Here is a 25,710-nt window from a genome sequence, read left to right as displayed (position 1 = left end):
AACTTTTTTGCCCCACGCTGTAGGTCACTTTTGTATCAACGGCATTATTGTACATTTAGTTTCACTCAAAATAGTACTCTTGGGGGACATCTATTAAAGTTCATCCGATCGACACATCTGTGTCCAAAAATATTCACGGGAAACCGAATTTAAATTAAAATTTAAACACTCTGTATCTCTCAAACGGGCCGCTGCGACCGTATGTTAACAGGAACTTTTCGTATTGGAATCGGCCAGAGATTCATTCCTTGAAATATCTGCACGTACCTATCTGTACGGTATCTGTGTACCCCAAGTGACGTCGTGCAGTTTTGATACATCCCGGCATCCGCCCAAATTTTTGACATTTCAAAACGTCAAAAATCAAAATAAAATTATTAAAATGGCTGCAGCTCAGCTGAGGTATTCTAGATATCAGACCAGAATATATGGACCGAACTTTCTTAATTTTTGCAAATTCCGCGAAAACGGTGAAAGATCGAGCTAAGGGAATGATCAGTGAATTTAAATTTTGTATCAGAATTCATACAGGGTGTTTCAAAAAAGTAACAAACCATAAGGTAGTACATGCCCAATAAAAACAAAACGTTCTGTAGTGTGCAGTATTTTTTTGAATTATATTCCAATTATTATTTTGCAATACAGAGTGCTTATTAAGCACTTGCACAGACAGTAAACAGTGAATCTGTGACTAATCTTAAAAAGTTCATGTGACCATGGGGCCGTTATCGGCTTGGTTCTTGAGACACGGGGCTTCAGAAAAAAAGACGTGTTTGGTATTTTGATTATATTTTTGTTCGATAACATGTCGATTTGACGAAATCCTGACTACTGCGAGTATCGGCGATGAGAAATACTTGTTTAGGTTTTGTTTAATGTTAAAAGAAGCCACATACGACGTTATACTCGGATTTAAATAGCCACAAGTCTTAGTGTCCGTCGCCGAAAGCAGCCATTTTTAAAGCGAACGGGGTCAAACTCAAACTTGCACTGGAAGCTTTTAATCTGGATCACTGAGAGTTTTTGAAAAATAACCGGAAAAACGTGGCCTTTGTTGATTGTATTTTGACGCAACAAACTTAGATTGCGCACACGACTAAGGCTAAACAACTAAATTAATTAATTTTTGGGTGTTTGGTAGCGCAGTCTTGCGAGCCACTGTATTTTCGCGGCGGCGACCTGCGCGGAGTTCACACTTTCGACCCTCCGGAAGGCTGAAAACAGTCGAGAGCAAAACTCCCGAGTACCAGTAAATCCGAACTGGATCAAACTCTTCATATTGTCATGATTCACTTTTCTAATGAATCGAACGTTGTTTATGCAGAAAACAAAATCGAATATTTGCTTAAATATTCATTATTCATTCCCACTTCACTGTAGATGTAAATTATTGGTAATGTGCGTATTGTTGTAGTTAACCTGTAAATAAATCTATTTGAACACGTATTGTTTGACCGTCAATTTATTCCCAGGATTATCAGTGCAAATAGTCTTAATTGACTAATAATACCGTAATTTATCTATAGTTGCGGTCCAACCAGAATCCTTAATGCCTTTTTGCCCAGTGAAGGAGAGCCACAAGTTGTATATCTTTGAGATTGTGTTTGTAGCCCTTGTTCATTAAAAGACGTACGCAGGTAAAAAAGTTACGAAAGTAGTTACTACTATAAGCCTCTTTTGTTATCAAGCAGCTGGGGTCCATTTGAGCGTGGGCACCATTTAAAAGATATTATAAAGTCTAAAGGTCATATTAATGTTTTGGTAGTCGAGGTTCTGTGGTTCGCTGTTTGGTATTTTCTGTTTTGTTTCAGGCCATATAAGTTGTGTCAACTGAAATTCAGATGTGCGCATTAAGAGATTTACTGTAGGTTACGTCTTTACATACCTATGGCTACGCCGTAACAGCTATGTAAGTATTGAGTAGTTATTATATTGCTGAGTGTCGTTATACCTTCTAACACACGGCCAGTGCTCAGCAGATTATTTATTTAAGTTGAATTTAATTTAATTATCGTTGCTACATTGGATTTTTCGACTGTGCGTTCCCGAAGCTACATAGTTGGTTTCGTGCAAATGGAAGAAATTTCCAATTTTAATTATTTCACGCCATTTTTCGGCAATTGTTGCGCAAAAAATACTAACACGCCGTGACAACTGCAAAGCTGTAGTCGTTGCGAGAACCACGGGTTCCCATACGTCCATCTAGGAGAAGAGCGTTTCTACTGGATGTTTAAAGCTCGCTTGCAGTTCTGCATTTACAAATTCGACTTTCATTTATATTTACGAGACACGCATGGACTCACCCTCTGAGTTGGAGGAACTGAGTAAGTTAATCGTGAGGAATATTTTATTTGAATTTTCCACAGCGCGCCCCTATACGTTTCCGGGGCTAACGCACCATTTTTCTACTTCGCCAAATCGACGTTGCTTCGAGCTTCAGTGGCGTCGAATCCGTGAAATATATCGATAGAACAGGTGGAGGCTTCAACCTACCAGCTGGAAACGTCATATTCTGAATTCACTTCAGTAGTTTTTACCGTACGGCTCTCGACAGTAATCACCCCCTCATCTCCCTTGTTGACTTTCTAACAAATCGTTACTTTTTAAACTTTTGAAAGCAGCATTAGATCGCTCAAAAAATGCACTGTGTACGAAACGCCCGGCAGCCCTGAGATATCTAAAACAATGTGAAATTTTTCAAAAAATGCCTTATATGGAAAGTGGAGTTACAAAATTCTACCATTCTGCAGTATTCAGAACTATGCAAGGTTCATCACAGAATGGCAGCAAATTGAAGTTGCGTACGTTTTCTCTTATGGAACGGGCTAACCTTCTATGATATTTTCCGATTCATCCCCGCATTCTGAACACATTTCATCTAACACTTTCTGTGACTCTAGCGACTCAGCAGCTGTTGTGAAACTAAAGGGAATAACGGAGGAGAAGTTGTTCTTGTGTAAATAAAGTTATGTTTCATGGCAGAAGTGCCCGAAATGTGCCCCCTAGACGGTTTGACAATGAGCTAGATTGTAAGCCGTATTACTAGTTAGATTATAAAAAAAAGACAAGTCATTACTGCCCTTATTAATAGCACTCAAGATCGTCTTCTAGGACGGCAGATTTGACGAATCTGCACATTTTGAGTATTTAATCCAACAAAAATAAGTCGATTTGGTTTTCTTCACACCTGCTGTCGCTGCCGAACCACTAGAATTAGCCGTAGAACATGTCACGTGAGACATATCCAGAATGTGAGCCGTTTCGTAAAAAAATATAACTTCGATTCGCAGCTACTTCGTGGCACACCCCGTATATTCGCAAATACCGCGGAATGGTGGAGTTTTTAAACTTCTCCGATTTTTATACAGGGGGTTTTTACGCAAGTCGCATAGTTTTTGAGATATTTCAGCGTTGTCTGAGTTTTCGTACACAGTTTATAATGGTTATAGAAAATATTATAGAACGGTAAATGCAAATGACCAGAAAGTGGTTGTGACCACGAAATCGAAAGCCCAGAAAAGGCGGCGGACCTTCCTGGTCGACAAACTTCCTGAGAGTGGGGGGCGGCAATTCAAAATTTTGACCACATTTGCTAAGGGTAGCCCCGCTCGCGGAGCAAAGTCTTGTGCGAGTTGCCCTATGTAAATGCCGAAATTCCTTAATAAAAACAGCTATTAATTTCACGTGTTATGTGGAAATAACATTTGTGAAAGCCTGAATTAAAACCTTCAAATTGATATAAATCGAATGATGTCGAAATCCGAAAAGTTCTCGTTTATCTGGTCCGTGGAAAGACTGTTGGTCGCTTGAAAGAAACACAATCAGCCCTCATAACGTTATATGAACTTCAACTTGATAAAAAGTAATTTTGCAAATATGTATTATACACCTAGGCCGATAAAGACATGAATATTGACCTAATCGTCGAGTTTAAAAAAAGTTTAATTTTAAAACGTGAGTGATCATAAATAACATCCGCTGTGTATATACCAGTTTTTGCACTATTAAAATGGACAAAATTTCAACAAATTTACCTAAATTAAAGTCAAAATACGAAAAAACAACGCGTTATAAATCATAAAATGAACGGCGGCTGGCATTTGATGTTCGTTTCCACGGCAACCGTCGGTAAAACAACAATGAAGATGATGACGACATTGTGGTCGACTAGCGCACTAGGTAAATAACGGCCCACATACGCGTCATTATTAACCTGTTCCGCAATTGTTAAAAAAAAGGCGAGAAAACGTGCTTCACAGCCAGTCAACATGCCTAATAATGGTGTCTTTTAAAGCTCACAGGGGAATAACGAGGATATTCAAATGGCGTCTCGTAGAAGCCGAAATAGTTTTGGTCACTTTTTGATGTTTTGTCGTAGTTTCACTTTCCTGTCGTTCATTAATATTTCGATAAATTACTAAAAACCAACGGACTCACACATTCACGTGGATTCAAAGAAAGTAAACTAAAATGTGAAAAATATTGGTGATTCGTTAGTGAAAACTTGACTGATGCGTGCAATTTCGATAGCAAAGACTTATGAATCGATAATGATTAGATATAGCAACAATGAAACATATTGTAAATGTTTATATGAACTCTCCAATTGTTTATAGCTTACTGGGAAATAATTACGCTTTTTTGGACTAAAAAATCCTGAATGTCTTTTTCATGTTGTGAACGTGCGTACTACTTTGGCTCGCATTAGAGTTAATTTGGACTTTCCGTTGAAAGAATTAATTATTTTTAAAAATGTGGCTAACACAGAATTAACTTAACAATAAATGATGATGATGATGATGATGATTTCACCTGATTTTTTGAACCACTGACCTAAACTGGAGAGAGCAATCAAAGTAGTTAATTTTTATTAATCAAAGTAGTTTATTTTTAAATTAAGCAAATTCGGGAGTTTCGGTTGCACATACCGTATGTGACGCTGCTGGTGATTTAAATTATTGAGCGACCTGAGTAATCTCGGGCCTGCATTAAATTTTCGAGGTAAGAAAGCTGATTTGAACTTTTTCGTCGGAATTTAACGGTAGAATGAGACTGTCACGTGAATTAATCTGTTATTGGACTTGACGCCGTGAATGCTAGAACACTGGACCCAAGAATTCGGTCAGCAGGTCAAACTCCTAGCAAACTGACCAATAGAATAATATCTATGAAAACGGCGAAAGTCAGTCTCTATTGAAATTATCGTTCAGATAAAGTTGCCAGTGCACGATTTTGTGATCCTGAGGATCGATTTTATAAGAGCGTCAAAGATTGGCTTCATAGGTTGGATTTCGTTTTCCAAAATTACCGTGAAATACACGAATACGTATTGATCTATCGAATTTTTTTTACTAGGAAAATGCTGATTTTTTTCTGCACAACTAAATCGGATTAGTCATGTTTCGCTCTCTAGTCCTGCGTGGACGCTAATACGAGCAGGAGCCCCCCCGGCACAGATAAAGTGTGTTAAAAAACTGTTGACACTAGCACGTTTCATGTTAACAACACAGGGATAATGTTAACGCATTCTTATAAAGCCATTCATAAAACTTGGTAAATTGCTTTAATCTTGGTCTTGAAGTGGCGTCTGTGCTCATCCCCTCAGACACATGTACATGTGTGTTATAATCCGAATAGCGCCGCAATGTTCTGCATTCACGTATACTCTCAAATGTAAATGTTTCGCAAACAACGCAATTTATTTCTTCCTACATCCATCTTTCTTTCCTGACTCGAATTTGCACCAGAAGATAAGCCCTGCCGACTCGTGATATTCTCCAGATATTTTTCTTTATATAATACTTCAAAAAGTGACGATCTTGCGCTTTGCAGAAAATTCCCCTGTTCGTGCACCCTCAGTATTCCAGGTATGCACTTCGGGACGCTAATGGTTCAGTAGGTGAGATCGCAGTCACTGAATGTGGTTCATATACTGGCGAGATCAAATTTAACATAATTTTATGGTACCACACTCTCGTGATGGACCCTGTATATTTGAAAATAATTTCAAAATGCGCACCTCTTAATGATCGTTAACACCGATATGAGACATTTTCTTGTAAAACTCATACTTTCCGAGATATCCAATTTTGACATACTAACGAGCAACCCTGTATAATTGCACGAACAATGCTCTACGCGAAACGAGCGTAAATCTATGAATATCTTAGAAAACATGCGTTCGAAAGTGCGAAAATTAGACAGGGTGTCTCTAAAAGGCCTGTACCAAGTTCTCCTGTAGGTTTCTGAAGCCAATACATGACGTTTTTGACCCAATTTGTTTTAATTGCAAAAGTGGACGGTTTTCATGATACAGGACGTCAAAGTGAGTATTATGAAAAGAAAAGTGGTCAATTGATTTGCAATATTGCTACCTGAACGCATCTAGGGATGAGAAATCAAAGTTCGTTGACATTTTCGATGCACGTTGTAGAGGGCACTGTCAGCGCTATGTAAAACCTCTTTAAAGCGGCGTAACTTTCCAACACCCGGTATAAAGTTTATTTATGACTAAATTTCTATGTTCCTACACGTTTTATGATAAAAACGTATCTTGGTACAAGTCCCCACGGGCATTGTTTCTAGATATATTTATAGTTTGAAGTTCGCTGCATGCCTTGAAAAAAGAACTTAAAAATATATGAAATTAAAAAAATCAAAATATTCAATCAATCTTCAGCTTTCATCTTTTTTTTAAATATTCATGTTCTGAGTCGACTACGCTAGTATTTTATTTATTTTACTGCACCGTACGAATATACATGTATTTTAGATTTATTTTTGAAGACTTGCAAGGAACTTTCAATTTTAAATGTCTCAAGAAGAAATGCCCGTAGTGACTTGTACTAACACACCTCTGCATCATAAAGCATATAGGAAAACACAAATTTAGCGATATACAAGATTTATACCGGGTCATAAAAAAATTATGCCCCTTTAAAAGGAGTTCACCTCGCGCTGACTACGCCCTCTAAATGTAAATGGATTCTGATTTCGCGCCCCTAAAAACCCCCGATGCGACATCGGATAGGAGCACTAGAAACAAAGTCATAAATTTTTTACCTTTTTTTAATATTCGCCTTGACGTGCTGTATTTAAAAAACCGCCATTTTTTTCGTTCAAGTTTTTTTAAATCGTCATATTTTTGCCTCAGAAATCTGTGGTAGAACTTTGTGCACAACTTTTTGAGATATCCTGTATATTTCCTGGATCGTCTAAAAAGGTAGATTTTTGAAAATCGGGAGTCGGCCATTGTCGCTAGTCTGTTTAACGCTTAATTCCCGTGTTAAAAGTCGTTTTAATAGAATTTACAATTTTTTATGTATTATACAGGGTGAGTCGGGAGGATCGTGCCAAACTTCAGGAGCGTGTTGTACATGAGAAATAAATGTAAAAAAACTCAAATGTTGTTTTCCGATTTTCGTTTGTTTGCAAGTTATAGCGTAAATAAAATTAAAACATAAAGGTTAAGCAACATTTAGACGAAACGTTTCCTGGACGTTGGATTGGTCGTGGTGGCCTCCAACATCTCCAGACCTCACACCATTAGACTATTGTTTGTGGGGTTGGTTTAAAACTGAAGTGTACAGAGTGAAAGTGGACACTCAAGATGCACTAATTCGACGCATTAGAAATGCTGCAGCTGCCATTAAAGAAAGACATGAAACAATCAGGAGCGCAACGAATGCTCTTCATAGACGAAGCCGAAAATGTTTAGAAGTTAATGGCGATATTTTTGAACATTTATTATGATATCCAAAGGTTAATTTATGGAATTTCTTATGAAATTTATGATTTTTTTAAATTTTATGTTTTAATTTTATTTACGCTATAACTTGTAAACAAACGAAAATCGGATAACAACATTTGAGTTTTTTTACATTTATTTTTCACGTACAACACACTCCTGAAGTTTGGCACGATCCTCCCGACTCACCCTGTATATTAAACATTTGTTGTGTTCAATAGCGTTTTTCAATAGCCTCAGTGCGGCAAGGCCAAGGTGCCCTTTTTATTATTTTTGATTTAAGAAATGAGGAACATCCCTTTAGGCCGCACTAGTGAAAATAGTTGACTGATTTTAAGAAAAAGCAGGACCGCGCTAACAGAATTTTCAGTTCGATTTTTAACGGATGCAGGACCGTCCTATCAGGAACTAGAAAAAGTGCCTCAAAAGTGCAAAAAATTGAAAGGTTGGAGGCAAGGGGGGAAAGATCACGTCAATATATGTATAGAAAGGGCTTGGAGCAGAAGAGTGATGTTCACGGTTTATGTAGACACTTGCAGTTTTCAATGAAACGTTCCACTTTTTTGTAAAACTCAAAAATGAACCCATTAAAATCTGATAAAGTGATAAATAAATCCGATAAATAAGGTCCACACTTTAAGTTCCTGATATTATGAAAATATGTAGGTGATCATTAAAAAAGCTAGCAGTGGGCGATAAACTGTAAACGTAGGACGTTGGAAAAAGCATTCCTTACACTCGCACGCTTTCATGGAAAAATATCACGAAAGGAAGAAGTTTCAGTTAAAAATAAAACCTCTGATTGAATACTGTTCCACGTCCGTCGAATTTACAGGGTGCCCCGAATATGGAGTCCGCACCGAAGTCCCCACTAAGTATTTTCTTCGATATCTCCTCTCACCAATTCGGGTGTCCATGGAGCCTTCCTAGCCGCAATATTTAATTTTTTAATCCTCTGGTCTTGTCTTTATATCAGAGATATCGCGCCAAGAATGTAATTCGAAGCACGTCTAACTTGTGGAATGCAGTATACTGCTTTGAATATCTGTTAGATTTATTCATGTCCAGAGATAGGACGTTAGTTTTTTTTAACGTTGATATACACAATTTTATGTCGATTTTATTCCATTTGTAAATGATAAGTGTCATTTCTTAAGATAAAAGCGCAATTTAAGTTTTTTTCTAATTTATAGAAAAAATTTTAAAAAAATGGCCCATCGATGATGAAGGGATTTTTCAAAATCACGTAGGAATATTTATTTTTCCTTGGAATGTGTACGAAGTAACACCCCAAGTAGCAAGTGGCATGTAAAGGGGCAGAATTTCACGAGAAGAAAACCTCTGAAAAGAACATACTTCATGAAACACTTCAGAGTTCGCAGGGCGAAATTTGAACTTTCCTCTACCATCTATTGCAGAACTCTTTAACGATTCAGAACTACCTGGACTTGGAACCGGGGGGAAAATTCAATCGAATAATTAACAATTTCATAATTATTTAAGGCAAATGCGACATCATTTTATGTTTAAATGGAGAAAACTGAAGTTGGAAATTACAGTTGTTATTGGGGACACCTCGTATGCATTTCTGGCCAAATGAGTATTCGTGCCGGCTAAAGCGATCTTACACGAGACTCCATCTTGAAATGATCAAAATCCGATTTAAGTTAACTGGGGCATTAATTTTTTACGAGCCACTGCAAATGTTTAAAATCCCTTTAAAATGCCACAGCTTCGAGCCACTGCATCTCAAAGTAAAGGAAAAAAATCTATACTCATGTCTTACAAAGATAAAATATCTATGTAAACGAATGCATGGCACATTCGCGTGATCCACTCAAGACGACAATGTTGAACAGGACCGTAGTCAGGTCACATTGAAAAAGTTCTTTAAGCAAGCTCTTTTGACACATTATGTCTCTTAACGACTACTTAAACTGAAGTCGAGTGTACCAAAAGGGCATTATCAGATAAATTATTATCCACCCCGCAATGTTAGCAATAAAATCTCTCCATTTACAGTGAAACAGGAAAACCCCGTGAAACGCCGGCGCAGTTGTGACGCGACCGTCGTTCGGACGAAATAACCGACCAATCAGCGCAGACCACTCTAGCTATCACGCATTTCATTTGTTTACATAGGTATTTTATGTTTGCACGACGGACTATAGGAACTAACACAGGAACAAGAGACGATTCTATCACGTGGAAAAAATGCAGGAGGTTCCATTGGAAAACGGGACACTTTATGACACCCCATTTTTTTGGGACAACCCTGTAGGGTTGAATTTATTTTCGTTAGTCGCTTACAAGGTGATTCATTAGCAATGGGACTGTCGCGAGCTGGAGATACTGCACGGCAAATGGTGGCGATTTGAGGAAGTATGCCTTATCCGAAAGTCGATCGTTTCGGATATATACAAGGTGTTGAAAGCCAAAATTTTAATTTTTTTTCCATTATTCTGAACGTGTCAAGGCTAGACACTTGTAAAGTTATGTTTTTTTAGGCGTTGAATGGGATACATTTTGCAAAAATTTGACGCTCCTTCTGGAGGGCGCCATTTACGGGCAATTTTATGGATTTTAAAATAAATAATTTTTTTCCCTGTATGTCCAATATAGAATTTGGTTCAAAATCCGAAAGAGCAAGTATTATGTCAATAATTGTGTATTTATGATTCGTTTCGATATCTCAATCCGTCTTCGAGAAAAATCCATATGCCGAATACTGTGTCTAATTTTGATAAATTATAACAATCTATTTGTAAGGACGAAGGTGAAAAATGCATTTTACTCGTGACCTAAAAAACATTACTCTAGAAATTTTCAAGCGTCCGACTTAGATGTTTTCAGAATAATTGCAAAAATCAAATCGAAATTTTAACTTTCAACACCCTGTGTTTGTCCGAAACCGTCAATTTTCGGGCAAGGCATATTTTCTGCAATTCCCACCATTTGACACGTAGTACCTCTAGCTATCGGTTGTCCCATTGTTAACGAACCGCCCTGTATACAGGGTGGGCCACGAGTAACGCCTCGGAATTTCACGACAAAGCCGAGAGATTTTTTAACTGTTTCTTTTTTGAAATGTGTACAGACTAACTAGAGCTACATTTTAAAATTATTTTCAAAGTATACAGGGTGTCCCAAACACATGTAATTGAACAGAGTTGCATTTTTTTTAATGGGATCCCCTGTATATTATATAATTTTTGAGCTCGACCATTAAAATAAGATTAAGTTGCATTAAGGTTTATGATATCTAACTCTAGCGGTTTTTGAAATAATTCAGTTTTTGTCAAGATGCAACATAATCTTCAACGCCCAATCTCCCATGCCATATTTAAGTTTTTAAAACTAAATTTTAATAGGAAGCCATCAAGGGACCAAATTTTGTACTCTAACTTTCAAAAAGTCGGCGAATTGTACAGGGTGTTCTAAAAATAGCGCCAAATTCGTTCAACTTTTAACTGTTAATAACTTTTTTAATTTAAATGGGACACCCGGTATGTTGTGTTACTGTTAGACGCCAAATTTACTTATCTATCGAATATCATTAGGATTCCCTACATCTAGCTCTGCTCATTTCCGCGAAAAAACATACAGTTTTAAAAAAATATCTAAATCCCCAATTTCAACGTTATGCCATATGAAATTGCTAAGATATCAATGCAATTTAATTATTTACCTGCGTATATTACAATTTTAACAATATTAACAAAAAGCAGAAAACTAAGTATAATTAAAAAATTTTATATCAGGTGTTCTACATGATCGCCATTTTCTTCTATGCATATTTTGATTCTTTCTTCAAAAGATTTTCTGACATTTTCCAGCATTTGTGGCGTAATAGAGGTAAAAACATTTCTAATTCTTATTTTCATATCATCAGTCGTGGTAGGAGGAATCTTACAAACTTCATTTTTTACACACCCCCATGAAAAATAATCCATGGGGGCAAGGTCAGGCGATCTAGCTTTTTAGATTTTTAGAACACCCTGTACAATTCGCCGACTTTTTGAAACTTGCGGTACAAAATTTGGTCCCTTGATGGTTTCCTATTAAAATTTAGTTTTAAAAACTTAAATATGGCATGGGAGATTGGGTGTTGAAGATTATGTTGCACCTTGACAAAAACTGAATTATTTCAAAAACCGCTAGAGTTAGATACCATAAACCTTAATACAACTTAATTTTATTTTAATGGTCGAGTTCAAAAATTATATAATATACAGGGGATCCCATTAAAAAAAATGCAGCTCTGATCAATTACATGTGTTTGGGACACCCTGTATACTTTGAAAATAATTTGAAAATGTAGCTCTAGTTAGTCTGTACACACCTCAAAAAAGAAACAATTAGAAAATCTCTTGGCTTTGTCATGAAATTCCGAGGCGTTACTCGTGGCCCACCCTGTATGTCCCCATGAGTGATTTTTTATGAAATCTCAAATAAATCGATGGGAGGGCGAGGGGCTGTTAAGTGGACGCCCTGTATCAATTTCGACAACGGTCGGCTCAGTCGAGCTTACTAGAGCAACGAAAGCAAAACTTCGGATTATTCAGCTTCATTCAGACTTGAAGTGTTCACCGCGCGACCAATACAACGAATCCAACGCCGAGCAAAACAATAATTTGGAGGGGGCAACAAACTCGTAAAAAAAGCAAATCTATTGATCTGAATGACACATGCATGGGCTTCAGCATATCCCGAATAATCGCTATTTGGCGAACTCTTTACCAAATTGATCGTTTTGCGATAGTCAAAGTGGCGAGCGTTAAACACACACACACATATACGGTTTTTTAGTGATATTTATGTTGGTTTTTTTGCTCGGCTCGGCTTGTTTGCCCTTTAGGCGGGAACGGCGAATCGAACTGTGTTTTTAGAATTTTTCCATGCCCACTCAGATCGAGCGACGCACCATTAAATCCGCTTTTTTTGGGGACACCCTGTAGCGAGACATTAAATTTTTATGGCGATCCCTGTAAAGGACTGCACAAAATCACTAGCATTTCCATGTGCATTTCCATCGCTTATTGTCAATATCCAATTTGATATCGCCGTCGCTCCTCTCTTACGTGTTTCCTTACGGGTCTGGGTTTCCGACATTCGTCACGCACATTAGTTAAATTCGACCCTGTATCGGTGTCATCACCTTTTCATGACAACGTCATCTTCGCTCTATTATTCCCATATTTAATTTGTAAGTCGTTAGCGCTTATGCAAACTTAATTATCCCCGAAATTAATTCGTTACGTGTAATTTTCTAATTAACGAAATGCTTATGGAAAAAGCGCATGCAACTAATTTAACGTTTTAAGCGCGAAGAAAGGCACCTGCCGAACTGCCCGATTAATTTTTGTAATTAAACTTATTGCAGTGCCGTATTCGATAGTTTTACGTATTGCGCTGGGATTGGGAGCAAGGCTGGTGACACGTGTCAAATACGTCAACCTGTAATAAAAGGCGGGACAAAAAATCCAGGTCCGTATTAAAAAAAGTCAAATTGACCACGATGATGGCGCAAAGACGAAACGTTGGAAGTGGAATTCCACTTGGATTTCGAAATGTCATTTATTTTCAAGTACCTCTTCAAATAAATTCGGGCAAAATAAAAATTATATAGCAAAATTTCGATTATTTTGGACACCTCCGGAAGTATTTCGACATTCCGGCTTGAAAATTTTTTTTCTCGGGCACTAAGCTGTGCAGCTTTGCTTCAAATTAAGCGACCCCGGATCTTTTATGGTCCCCGAGACTTCAATGGTGCGTCACGAATTGGAGCCTCCTTGCATATTCGAAGAGCCAGCCACCAAGCTAGATCAGGAGCGTCAGATCGTGTACGTAACAGATCTCAATATGCGAAAAGACGTATGCAGTAAGTTTTTCTGAGCCTCATTCTCTTGCAGGATTATTCTTTCAAGCAACCAGCTCTTTCAGTTTATCGGATATTCACGGTCCAGCATCTATCCAACCTCCTCGCAGGTATAGGCATAGAATATTGAAAAAAATATCTCACAGTGGTAAAACATTTGAGCTGATCGTCGATTTTAATAAAAGGGCCTTACACCCCGACGGCCAGTGTAGTTCGTGAGTCTCGTTTATGGCCCGGAATCTATGATATATTTATAGGTCTTTAGGAGTGCCCCCAGAAAAATAAGCAAATATTGAATTTATCGATAGCTTCTGTGGGATATCTGGGTTCCCCACTTTTAGTGTTCGTTTTATCCTCATAAATTGTGGGACCAATAATGGCAGTATGTTCCTCTTTCAACTATGGACGGATTCATATAAAAAGATTTGATCGCGCCGAGCAACTGGCTCCCTTTAAGTCCGAAAGGTCATACCTTACTCTAGTGAAGAGTTTTTCTACATGCCATTGGGCAAGCTTCCAATATATAGGGTGTTCCATCTAAAAAAAGTGACTTTTTGTTTTTTTTTTTATGTTAGCGCCTAAACAGTAGGTCCCCTCAGGGTTTTGTTTCGAAAGATGCCATGTGTGAACAGATAAAACTTGAAAATGACAATTTCTCGAGAAAGCTTCGATATCTCCTAAACCATGAGAGATTGGCATATTCAACTGTACATAAAAAGGTTTACCATTACGGTTACAACGCAGCAGGCCACTCAAATACAGGGTGTGCCATAAAAATGTAGCCTTGAAGTCGCGTTTTTTTGAGCGACGCTGTAGGCTCTAAACGTTATAAAAATACGCATGTTTCATGGCCGCATACTTAGCATATTCAGTTTGGAAGTAAATTTGAAGTGGGACTCGTTAAGTTACTTTTCAGCTTCGTTGAGTCACCCTGTACACCAAGCAAAATCACTCGATCTCTGGTTAGTAAATATTGACTAGCTACTATGACATCATTCGCGATAGAAATGGAAAAAAGTAGATAATTTTTGTCCATATCTTCAACTACTGCAGGCCAATCAAGCTCTCAAAATCGCGTGCACATATTGACCCCAAACCGTTTCGGGACTGAAAATATTCAAATTGCAGTTAATTATGTTAGAAAACTCAATTAAATGGGTCTGAAAATGAACGAGTTTGCGAGGTGCAGTCAAAGTGGCGTATCTGTTTTGAAATTACTGGACCTTAAAAATGGCCCAACCAACACTTTGACCCTTTGACGACGCTGTTTACTCGGCACGGCGATGGTCCACATGGTTCCTAGGTGACGGGGCGATACGGAAGTGGCGTAGGACGAACGCCGTACGAATGGTCGTAGTGAAGCTGAATTTTAAAAAGCAGTGAAACCCCTTCGTCATCGAAACGTAGCTAAAACCAGCGGAGTAAACGTACTTCCTGCAAAATCTTTAAAAGCGTCATTGTTATCTCACTGGTCATAACAAGGAGGTATCGATTAACATGTTTTTCCATTAATTGCGGCATTAAGTGGTTAATGACTTGTTGTTAGTAGAAGAGTAATGTATCGATGTAATGAATTAGCAGGAGAAAACATCTAGTCGCTTATTTCCTTTTAATCTACTTGCGTTATTGGATCGAAAGAGAAATCGACATCTCGCATAGGAGGACCGAAAAATCATTGAGATATTCATCATAGGTGAATTCTCTCTACCATCTTGATCTCTTGAATTATTCATTTTCCCTTCGAGAAATATAACACATTTAGCTATTGCCGGATGATGAGTCAGTGAATCTATCGATCTATATTCTGCACTTATCTGAGAGTAGTCCACAAAAATGCACAAACATTTGCTCTCCTCTTCCAGTTTTCTTCCTTATCCAATTTTCTTCGGGAGCATTTTCCTTTATTTTCTTGGTAGACGGCGTGTTTGTCAAGTTGTTTGCAGTGTTCGTGGAATCTGCCCACGTCGCTTTGAGTTTCCCGAATCTACTGGCACGGATCGCGTTCCAGTAAGCAGAGCTCTATCATACGAAGTGTTCGTTTTTAGAGCTCAACTGTGGGGATCGCGGTAACCGTGGAAGATGACCAAGTTGGAGTAAAATTGACAAATACAGAGTTCAAGAACTTGTCGCTCTACAGCTTGAGAATCATATTTGAAGTTCGACTTTTCGATTCTCCACCACCATCGTAAACTAGTGGTTTCCTATGAACGCCATATTGGATTTTCATATTTTTCAATTCAGCTTTTTCTTTAGTATGATGATGTCCACGTGACCAATTAAAGCTCAGTCATTGCAAAGTAAGAAACAATTAATAAAGGAAAACATGAGAGGTGCTCGAAGAGTTCATCCTCCACTTTCAAGTACAGCTTTCAAGCACAGCTTTCAAGCTTTCAAACTTTTCAAGCAAGTTCTGATGTTCTTCTTTCGCACATTATTAAGGTCGGGGGTGCAAATTTGCAAATGAGGTCGATCATGGTTCCCCATCAACGATGATATGTTGGGGCAAGATCTGGCGAACGTGCTGGCCAATTCGCGCTTCCATTGTTTGAAATTACACTACCGGGAAATGTTACAGACAAATAATCGAAAGGAAACAAATGAATTTCTAGTATATTTCATTTTTCGTCACTTGGAAGACATTTTGCAAGTATATTTATGTTTATTTTGTGACTGTAGGCGATGTTAAGCGAAATTCAGTAGAACTCTCAAGTATGTTTTTATCAATCAAAAGAGCAGATCTCGTTCCAAGGGCGTTCTTGGCAAATCCAGGATTTTTGACATATCAATCAAACTGCAAGTTTGAACCTTAAAACGCCGTAGTAATTAGAAAAAGGTGAGTTCCATGACGTGAGAATTCCAGACGGTGCCGATAAGAAAAAAAAACAAACTTATTTTCATTCCTTGCGGTAGCTACTCATTCTTCCTTAACGTGAGAGTCTTCATCCATAATTTTATGATCTTTGATCTTTGCCCCTTGATCTGCGTGGTAACCGAGTGGTTCGAGCTCCTGTGTAGCACATAAAATTGGGAAATTTTAAAATCAGTTTGTACCAAATAGGAAACATTAGATAACAAATTGCTGAACACCATAGCTGATAAGAGGCCATTGGCTATTTTAATCAGAAAAAATATATAAATTTGATATCCGAAATGGTTTTGTTTTTGTCACTGAGATGTGATTTCGTCGCGCAGACAACAGTGGCCAATTTCACTAGCGATTAGTTTATCGTTGTTAGTGATGCAAGTTTAAAGCATCTCGATGAGAGAGGTCTGACAGTAATTTCTGACTTTCAGGTTTGAGGGCGGACGGACAGCGTCGTCCCCATATCGCCTTTGATTGGGGGGACACGCGCTTAAAGCTGCAAAAACGATTTTCCTACTTTAGCGGTTAGATTTTTGTCGATTGTTCTCTCGTGGTTTCTTAATTCGATTTTTTTCGTACTGGTTTGAATAGTGATCTTTTCGCCTAAACTTGGGATTCCCATCCATCGGGTTAAGCCAATCTTTCAGACGTTGCAAGGGTTATTAAGGAAAAACGCCGATTTAAAATTCACCGAAGACGAATCACGGCTTTGGGGAACTTTAAAAATGCAGGCTGGTGCGACGGTCACCTTCCTGCATCTGCCCATCTTGGGCTAAAGCGGAATCGTTCCGTGACGCTAGTGCGCATGACTATGGCGCGAAAAATGCGGGGAAATCGCCATTTTGGCCGCATTCAATGCCTTGATGACGGTCTTCAAAGCTCGACACGCACGATTCTCTAACTCACATTTTTGAGCGAGGCTTTTCAAATTGGGCCTGTTTAAGCGTCACTCGCCTCGTGTTCTAGTGCGAGCCCCGTTGCAAAACCGTTGCGGAATTCGTCGGCAGATTTCTTCGTTTAGCAACTATTTTTTTTTTTTTTTAATACCTTTTCGACTCTCTGCATCTCGAAAGTAGTACTTGATAGATTACAGGTGGGTTCGGTTAAGCGGGGGAGGAAATGTGCCTCACAGTTTGTCGTATATGGAAATTGTGAATCAAAGAATTTTAAAAATTGACTTCGAGAAGTGGGTTTTTAGACATTTTTCCCGTCATTTTTTTTATTTGTGGAATTCAGTGGAATTTTCATATTTCGCCCCTCGACATCTCCTTTTACTGGAGCAAAACCCATTTTCTGTTTATTTCACTGTTTTTTTTTTTATCAATACGCTGCTCCAAACATATAATTAACAACAAACATTTTTGAAGATTAACCTAATCTGTAATTCATATATCTATCGAGTACTTCAGTCGAATGAAATAATTACTGTCGATATTCATCTACCCACAAATCAGTGTTAAAGTTCACACACTCCGCTTATGTACTTCTGTTTATATTAGCCAAGTTGTCTTCCAAATGTGGTGTTTCTGTGCATAACGCAATATCAGCACTTATTCGGTGTAGAAGAACTGTTAGGGATAGGAGAGAAGGAAGGTATGAACAAAAATAATAAAAGCTTTACCGTGAAATACTCGCGTCCAGCATCAACGGAATATCACTTTATCTCGCATTGAAAAACCGACGAAACGGTTCGGAAAACAAACACATTCCGTACACATTGGGTGCAAGAATCACTTAAATTTCCTGCCGTCCTGCAATATTGATATTGCAAGTCTCTCAGGAAAGCGAAAGTATTTCAGTTGCGTAAGCTTGGATGGAGGTTTTTGATCGGTAACCGTTCGCCTTTTGCATCTCTATACGTTGTAATTTCAATAACGTAAAAACCACTACGGATCCAATAAAAAAAAATAAATAAATAAATAAATAAAAAAATCCAGTGTGTGACCACTTTAGTTTATTATACGGGGTGTCCGAAAAGGGCACTTCGTGAATTCTAGAGGTTGTAGAGGAGGCTAAAATGAGGCTAGTGCTTCATATACAGGGTGTCCCACAAGTGTTTCATTATATTTCAGTGGGTAATAGTACATTGAAAAATAATATGACTCCCTATATAAACCATATTCCAATGATGCTTCATTAAGAAGATACAGGGTGTTAAACTTAAAACACACCTGGAATATTTCAACGTATCAGAGTATCAATGAACAGGCGAGCTCAATTATGTATTGAACAAAATGGCCACCGATTTGAACAATTTCTATAATGTTATAGCAAATTAATAATATTTAAAACAAACTTAATGTTATTAAAACCATTTAGAGAATATCGTGCATATAGACGGTATTCAATTTTTTACTGGCAAACGATACGTCGGACGAAAAAGAGTCAAGTGAGCATTTTTCTTCTAAATGAAATTAAACTTCTAAAAATAATTTTTATTTTGATAAAAAGCAGTGGCGCACCATGTTTCTCTTTAAAAATGTGCTGAGAGGTGCCCGTACGCACGTCACTGGTGAAACGAAAAATAGCCCTTTTGCACAAATAAATGCGTCTACATTAACTCTCAAAACATGCCAAATTTCACTTACATATCTCAAACGGTTTTGAATATATCAATAAAAGTTCGATTTTTTAAGTAAAGTTTAACACCCTGTACCTTCTTAATGAAGCATTATTGGAATATGGTTTATATAGGGAGTCATATTATTTTTCAATGTACTATTACCCACTGAAATATAATGAAACACTTGTGGGACACCCTGTATATTATATTAAAAAAAATCCTTGCGGCCCTCATTACCAAGTTATGCGCTTTCAAGGTAGGAATTTGGAAAAAGTATTTTTTCTGTAACTCTCAAACAATTTCTATGGCGACAATGAAAGTTGGGCGGTTGTAATAAATCATGGTCGTGCTTATTTTCGTATGTCACGAGAGGTTTCATATATCCTCGTTATGCAGGGGAGGTCAAAATTTGTCATTCAAAGTCATTCATTTTTCTAGTAAGTTAACGAAATCTGTATTTTTTTCGTAATTTTTCTACAAAAAAATCGCTTCTTCGAGCGACATCTCATACTCTTTCCGAGGCAACGGCGGTTTATCATCGACATGAACAAAGCAATAATTTGAAATCAACTAAAATAGCAGTTTTTTTTTTTAATCAAAAATGGTGTGTATTATGGTTAATATGAGCATCTTGGACTGTGCCCCAGCATTACCTTTTGCGAGTACGTACACTAGATGCATATCCAGATGCTCCTCGTTGCCAAACTCCAAGATGTTGTTAATATAATTCATGTTGATGACGTTGAATATTGAAACAAACATTTTTAATAATTTTAGCTGTAAAACGCCACCTTTCCGACAACAAACTGCCGTTTTATGTGATTTCAAATTATTGGCATCTACGGCGCATGTCGCCAATAAAATGCGTTTTTCCCACGAACGGTACAGGATGTCCATCAAAGCAACATATTACCGTTTTGCAGGAAAATTACGAAAGAACCAACTATAAAAAAAACCTGATTTTATCGACTCGTTTAAAATATTAACGATAAATTTCGACTTCCCCTGTATAAGGGAAACATATGAAATATACAGGGTGTTTCCTAAGTACGGTACGTAACTCCGGGAGCGTATTCTACAGCTAAAAGAAAGGTAATTTTGTTACATAAACTGTATCCCGAAAATGGTTCGTTGCGGAAATACAGGGTGTGAAAATTTTACTGTCTGAAATTTAATGTCTCACGCACAGATAAGTAAACGGTGTTGGTGACTTGTAAAATGTCGACAATTTCGCTGCCAAACAGGCAAATACACAACAAAAAAATTCATATCTTCATACATGTGCTTCTCCTCTTAAGAATAACAAAAAAGAACGAAAAAATTCAGCTACAATGTTTTTTATTTATTTACTCGAAAACGGTGCGTCCTAGGAAAAAAGTCGAGAGACCTTTTCTCTTCCAAATAGAACACTCAATTAAAGAAGGAACAAAATATACAAAATATTGGAAAAGAACAGTGGCGTACCACATTTTTCCTTTAAAATATCCGGCAATTATCCTGCCCGCACGCCGCTGCTTACACAACAGCCACTGTTTTTAGCGTGAAATACGCGCCGTTGCTAACTCTCAAATCCTGCAAAACTTCATTAAAATGACTCAAGCAACTTCGGAAATATTAAAGAAAATTTAATTTTTTTAAGAAATTTTCACACCCTGTATTTCCGCAACGAAGCATTTTCGGGATACAGTTTATGCAACGAAATTACCTTTATTTTAGCCGTAGAATACGCTCCCCAAGCCGTGCACCGCACTTAGGAAACACCTTGTATATTTGCATATGAAAATGAGCACGATTCCTAGTTAGTTAAACTCTCATTGTCGTTATGAAAATTGTTTAAAGCTTAAAGCAACAATACTTTTTTTTACTTCTTACTTTGAGAACGAATAACTTGAGGAGGAAGACCGCTAGGAATTTTTTTTATATGAAGTACTAGAGTCATTTCAGCCTTCTCTATCACGCCCTAGAGCTTACGGCATGGCTTTTGCAGACACCCTGGATATTATTATTCTACAGGGTGTCCATCTAACAGCCCCTCGGACTTCTGCAAGTTTATTTGCGATTTCAGAAAAAGCAACGATTGTGGAAGTGTACATGCGGCAAATGAAGCAACGCGTTAAAATTTGTGAGAAACCTACAGGGTGTCCCAAAAACCGAGGAATCATGAAGTGTCACATTTTCAAATGGAATTACCTAGTTTTTTTTTCATGTGACAGAATGGTTTCATGGTCCCTTATTAGTTTCCAGATTATTTTCCCGTGAGGTGACGAAACTGTTCGGATTCCGGTCTGGTCTTTCTAGTCCTTTCAGGACATATCCCGAGGCCCTCGCTCGTGAGGACGGTCTTGTTCAAGTGAACTTCAGTTTTTTGTTGTCAAATTGCCACTTCCGCCCATTTTCGTCGATCCTCAGCATTCTTGACCTTTTTCCATAATTTGAATCGTTAAGTTCTTTTTCACAGTTCAAAGTATCGATTTTAAAATAATCGTCGATGCAAGGGAACTCGTCTGCCGTTAAGTAAAAACAACTATCCTCAACGGACTGTACGGAATTTGTTACTTTTCCGATGTTTTGCTGCTTGATGTTTAACGCACGAGGATGTTAAAATTGGTCGCATCAAAGGTTAGGAGTTTTAATCTCTCATTTTTACACGAATTTTATTACCGATTTATTCACTTCGTTTCTAGTGCCAGATAAGCTTAAACTTTCTAGTACATGATAACTAAAAAAAAAATAATAATAAAAATACATGTGCAAATTCTGGCATCTGGCCGAGTTGTGAGATAAGTAATCGTATGATCATCCTTAAACTCTGAAGGGTTTCGATAATTTTTGTGAAATGTGGAGAAAGCTGCAAAAATGAGCTTCTAAACGATCAATCTCAAAAAGGTCGAGAAAACATGTTTTGGTAACTAATAGAGGAGAAAAATTAAACTGAAATATTGGACGATTAGAACTGTTACGTTTAACCAACCTTTGGCAAATCTGACTCATGCTCAGTTCCTTCATTTTATTTTTTATAATTTTTTTTTTTAATGCTAATAATTATAGTATAACTGTGTAAATACTATTAAACGCAGGGTTTGTTTTAGTTCGGCATCAGAGTTCATACAGAGTGTTCTAAAAAAGTGCAACCCGTAAAATAGTACACGACCCGAAAAGTAAACACAACACCCTGTACATGGCTACCGACGATTTGGACATTGCGGAGAGTCTGGACGGAAATAGGCGTGAGGAATTTCAAAAGTTTTAACTCGGGACGTGCGTGGGAAAAACGCATCTCAAACTTGGCCACCCTATATATCGAAAATAGTGCGTTTTCGACCTTGTGAACATTAGCATTTTATTATTACCCTGCTCAGAGCTTTGACCCCTGAAATGTATCCATTATGACACGTTACAACTTGTACAGTACAACTATAAAATAACTTTATTCGTTGTGACAAGTGACTCCGACCAGCTCTTTCAATGTTTCTGTTATGAGATATATCACGTACCTACTTGTAACATCTCAAAGCCTTTATTGTAATTTCATACAATCCACCTTAAGTTATCTTGCATGCGAACATTACTCGACTGACTTCTATTATTAGCAGTTTCTATGAACAATCTCTCATTAGTCTACATTACGCTTTCGTTAAAGGTAGAAGGGTTTCTTACAGTTAATTTACGAGAGAAGTTTCAGAATTAAAGGGCTCCATCCACGTTCTGTTGAAGATCTAACGTAAGGCAATAATTCACTTCATCATGTCATTATGGAGATACTAATGCATCGTTCGTCTACACGAGTCGAACTGAAATCGATATTATTATGATTATTTCAGATATTTGAACAATAATGGACCCGGCCAACGCCACCGGCATGGAATTCCTCGAGAGTAACGACGACGTCCAGGTCATCGAGGTGCCTCCTCAGGACATCGTCAGCACAACTGCAGCCCTAATTTCCGCCTTGGCAAACGTCTTAACGATATGGATTATTCTGAGATATGTGGACCTCAGAACACGGTCGAACTTGTATTTAGTAAACTGTTGTGTGTGCAATTTTGGAATAATGCTGCTGGTTCCGCTATCGTTGAATTTATTGGGAATGACTGATGAGCTGACTTACGAATGTATGTGCCTCTGGGAGGAGAGCTTGTACGGCATGCAGTTCGGAAACTTGCTATTTGCCCTAATTTTACTTCTGGATTGGCAGTTCGTAAAGCACGTCAGAAAGAATATATTAATTATTTTCGCTGCCTGGCTCCTAATATTGAGCATCTCGACTGCATCCACATCATTCTGCATACTCGGTTTGAGTTATCCTATCGCTCTGCTATGTTCGGCCATTACATTCCTTATACTGGGCGTTACAGTGGTAATAACTCATCTCTTGAGGATTATAAAAATTGCGCTATTAAAGCAAAAAGAGGGGAGCAAAACTGGTTTAATAATCATTACTGCGTATTTCCTCTGTTGGTTGCCCAATGCCGTTATAACGTACGGACAAGGATATTTCAGGTTTTCCATCGACATCATGGTTGAACATTTAACGTTCGTTTTAACGTACAGTCAGGCCTGGATTATGCTAATTTTGTTATTTGCTTGTGATAAGTCCTTTAGGATGTACGTCCGAAAGATATTTGGCTGTGAAGCGAGGGACGTAAACCCGGAAAACCTGGACAAGGAACAAAACGTAGTACTCTTATAATTGATCATAGCGCACATCCATAGCAATAACATATGGTACGGACCAATTAGAGCATTAGAAGACTGAAGCTATAATTTTAGTTTGGCATTATGGTGGTAAGCACCAAGTGCGCTGCCGACCCAAAACTACTGCCGTATTTATTATTTTGATAATAATAATAATAATAATAATAATAATAGGAATAATGCCTTTTTGACGTTTTCGCAAACATATTTTTATACACGAATGTGATCATTGTTGGATTAGAGTTTAGTGATTTTAATAAACTACTAGAAGAGAAGCAGGTAAACGGAATTCTTATTTCCCCGGTAGCATGAGGGGCGTCCTAAAACTAGCTATTAAACATCCCAACGAGGTGTGCCATACCAGGTGGTCCGTTTGACTTGAGACCGGCAACCACGCGAGCACCTATCGATTTTAGAGAAAAATTAAGGTTGCTGGAAATCGAAGGGGAAATAAGACGTCCAAAATCGATGCTGACTTATATGACGTCGCCGAGGTCATTTCAAGGTCAACTTTGTTTCCTCGAATGGACACCTATAGTCTTCATTAATGGACGTTAAACACTACTTAAAATAGGCAACTTTTCTGGGAAACACGTTTTGTTCATGCGTTAAATTAATTTTAGAAAAAGTATCACTTTAACAAATGTACTAAATGGCGACCGTTAACCTCAATACATCTCTCACTACGCACTAAAAATGAATTATAACTCCTTATTAAAGTTCTACTGTCTGTGCTTCGACATGCATTTGTACTTCGTTCCTTCATGTCTTCGGGGGTAGTGGAAACACTTATGTACATACACTTTCTTTTAAAGTTCCCCAGAGAAAAGAGTGTAAACTTGTTAAATCCGGAGGCCTAACTTTAATTAAGACTTACAATTCATTTTGAGTGCGTTTTGAGAAATGTACCGAGGTTACCGGGCCCCGTTTTGAACATTTGTTAAAATAATATATATACAGGGCGTTCATAGAAGTAGGACCGCTACTGGTTCAATTTTAAAAATGAAAAAAAGTTTATTGAAAGTTATTCTATCTCGTTCCAAATAGGGTCCTAAACTTCTACGAGGTTGGTAATTATGTGCGTCAATAGAAACCAGGGGAATTACCTCATACCAGAATTGTACTTCCCCTGTTTCGTTTGGACAGTCAAAACTAAGATTGTCATAACAACAGGACCAGTGTATTAGAAGCTCGTTATTTTTTTAATAACTGTCACAATTCCTCGTTCATTAGGATAGCAATTGAAAGGTAAAGCTAATTAATGATTTCGAAGCGTTTTGATGCATTCTAATAATTAGCATGCAAATAGATGGGGCGTAAAAACCGCTGTTTTTTACCTGAAAAAATTGGAACACAGACACTTGGAGATGAGGGCAATTCCCTTCGTCGAATTTCTCAAAAACTAGGAAGATAAACAATAAATGCCCTCGAACGTGAAGAACAACAACAAAAAAAGGTCGTAAGGGGAAAACAACCATTTTGACCAACCGTCGAATAAAGCGAGAATCCCAAAAAAAACCCTTTTTAAGTTCCAAAGAACTTCAAAAGGACCTAAAATTGGAAATAAGTTCCGGAACTGTCCGAAGACGATTGCAGGAAGTCCATTTGCGTGGCCGAGTGGCTCGAAAGGTACCGTTGCTATCAGAAATAAACAAATTAAAAAGAATAAAATATGCGAAAAATCATCTTCGTTTTGAAAACGAAGATGAAAACGGAAAATTGTGGAAAAATGTTCTTTTTTCGGATGAAACAAAAAGTAATTTGTTCGGTTCGGATGGTGGACGGTACGTGAGGCGGCCACCAAAACAAGAATTGCCTCCGAAACACACTCTAAAAACCCTTAAACACGGAGGTGGTAATATAAAATTGTGGGGCTGCTTCTCTTGGTTCAGTGTTGGTCCTATTTGTTTGATAAAAGGAATCCCGAACCAAGAGGAATACCTTAAAATAATGAAAAATGTTAT

The 25,710-nt window shown here is 37.8% G+C and overlaps 2 protein-coding genes across 6 annotated transcripts in view; one reads left to right on the top strand and one right to left on the bottom strand.

Annotated features, from left to right (window-relative positions):
- Positions 1-25,710, bottom strand: part of LOC136348668 (somatostatin receptor type 2-like) — a 127,850-nt gene that overhangs the window by 8,986 nt on the left and 93,154 nt on the right. Inside the window, exon 1 of one of the 2 annotated variants that reach the window (XM_066299689.1) lies at positions 18,110-18,244. The exons of the other annotated variant lie outside the window; for it this stretch is intronic. The gene's annotated coding sequence lies outside the window, so the exon portion shown is untranslated. Of the gene's footprint in view, positions 1-18,109; positions 18,245-25,710 lie in introns of those variants that run through there. 2 annotated transcript variants of the gene reach the window in all.
- Positions 1,426-24,030, top strand: LOC136348670 (somatostatin receptor type 4-like). Of its 4 annotated transcripts, none has more exons than XM_066299694.1 (3): positions 1,426-1,637; positions 1,812-1,909; positions 22,873-24,030. In XM_066299694.1, exon 3 carries the CDS (start codon positions 22,887-22,889, stop codon positions 23,739-23,741), a length of 855 nt encoding a protein of 284 aa, XP_066155791.1. In that variant the 5' UTR covers positions 1,426-1,637; positions 1,812-1,909; positions 22,873-22,886; the 3' UTR covers positions 23,742-24,030. The 4 variants fall into 4 exon arrangements, with proteins under 4 accessions (XP_066155791.1, XP_066155793.1, XP_066155790.1 ...); XM_066299696.1 differs by lacking the exons at positions 1,426-1,637; positions 1,812-1,909 and adding exons at positions 17,893-18,081; positions 22,141-22,278; XM_066299693.1 differs by lacking the exons at positions 1,426-1,637; positions 1,812-1,909 and adding an exon at positions 17,894-18,081.

Source organism: Euwallacea fornicatus, chromosome 34 (genome assembly GCF_040115645.1).
Source record: "Euwallacea fornicatus isolate EFF26 chromosome 34, ASM4011564v1, whole genome shotgun sequence".
Classification (NCBI taxonomy): Eukaryota; Metazoa; Arthropoda; class Insecta; order Coleoptera; family Curculionidae; genus Euwallacea; species Euwallacea fornicatus.
This window is presented reverse-complemented; position numbering and strand designations above follow the sequence as displayed.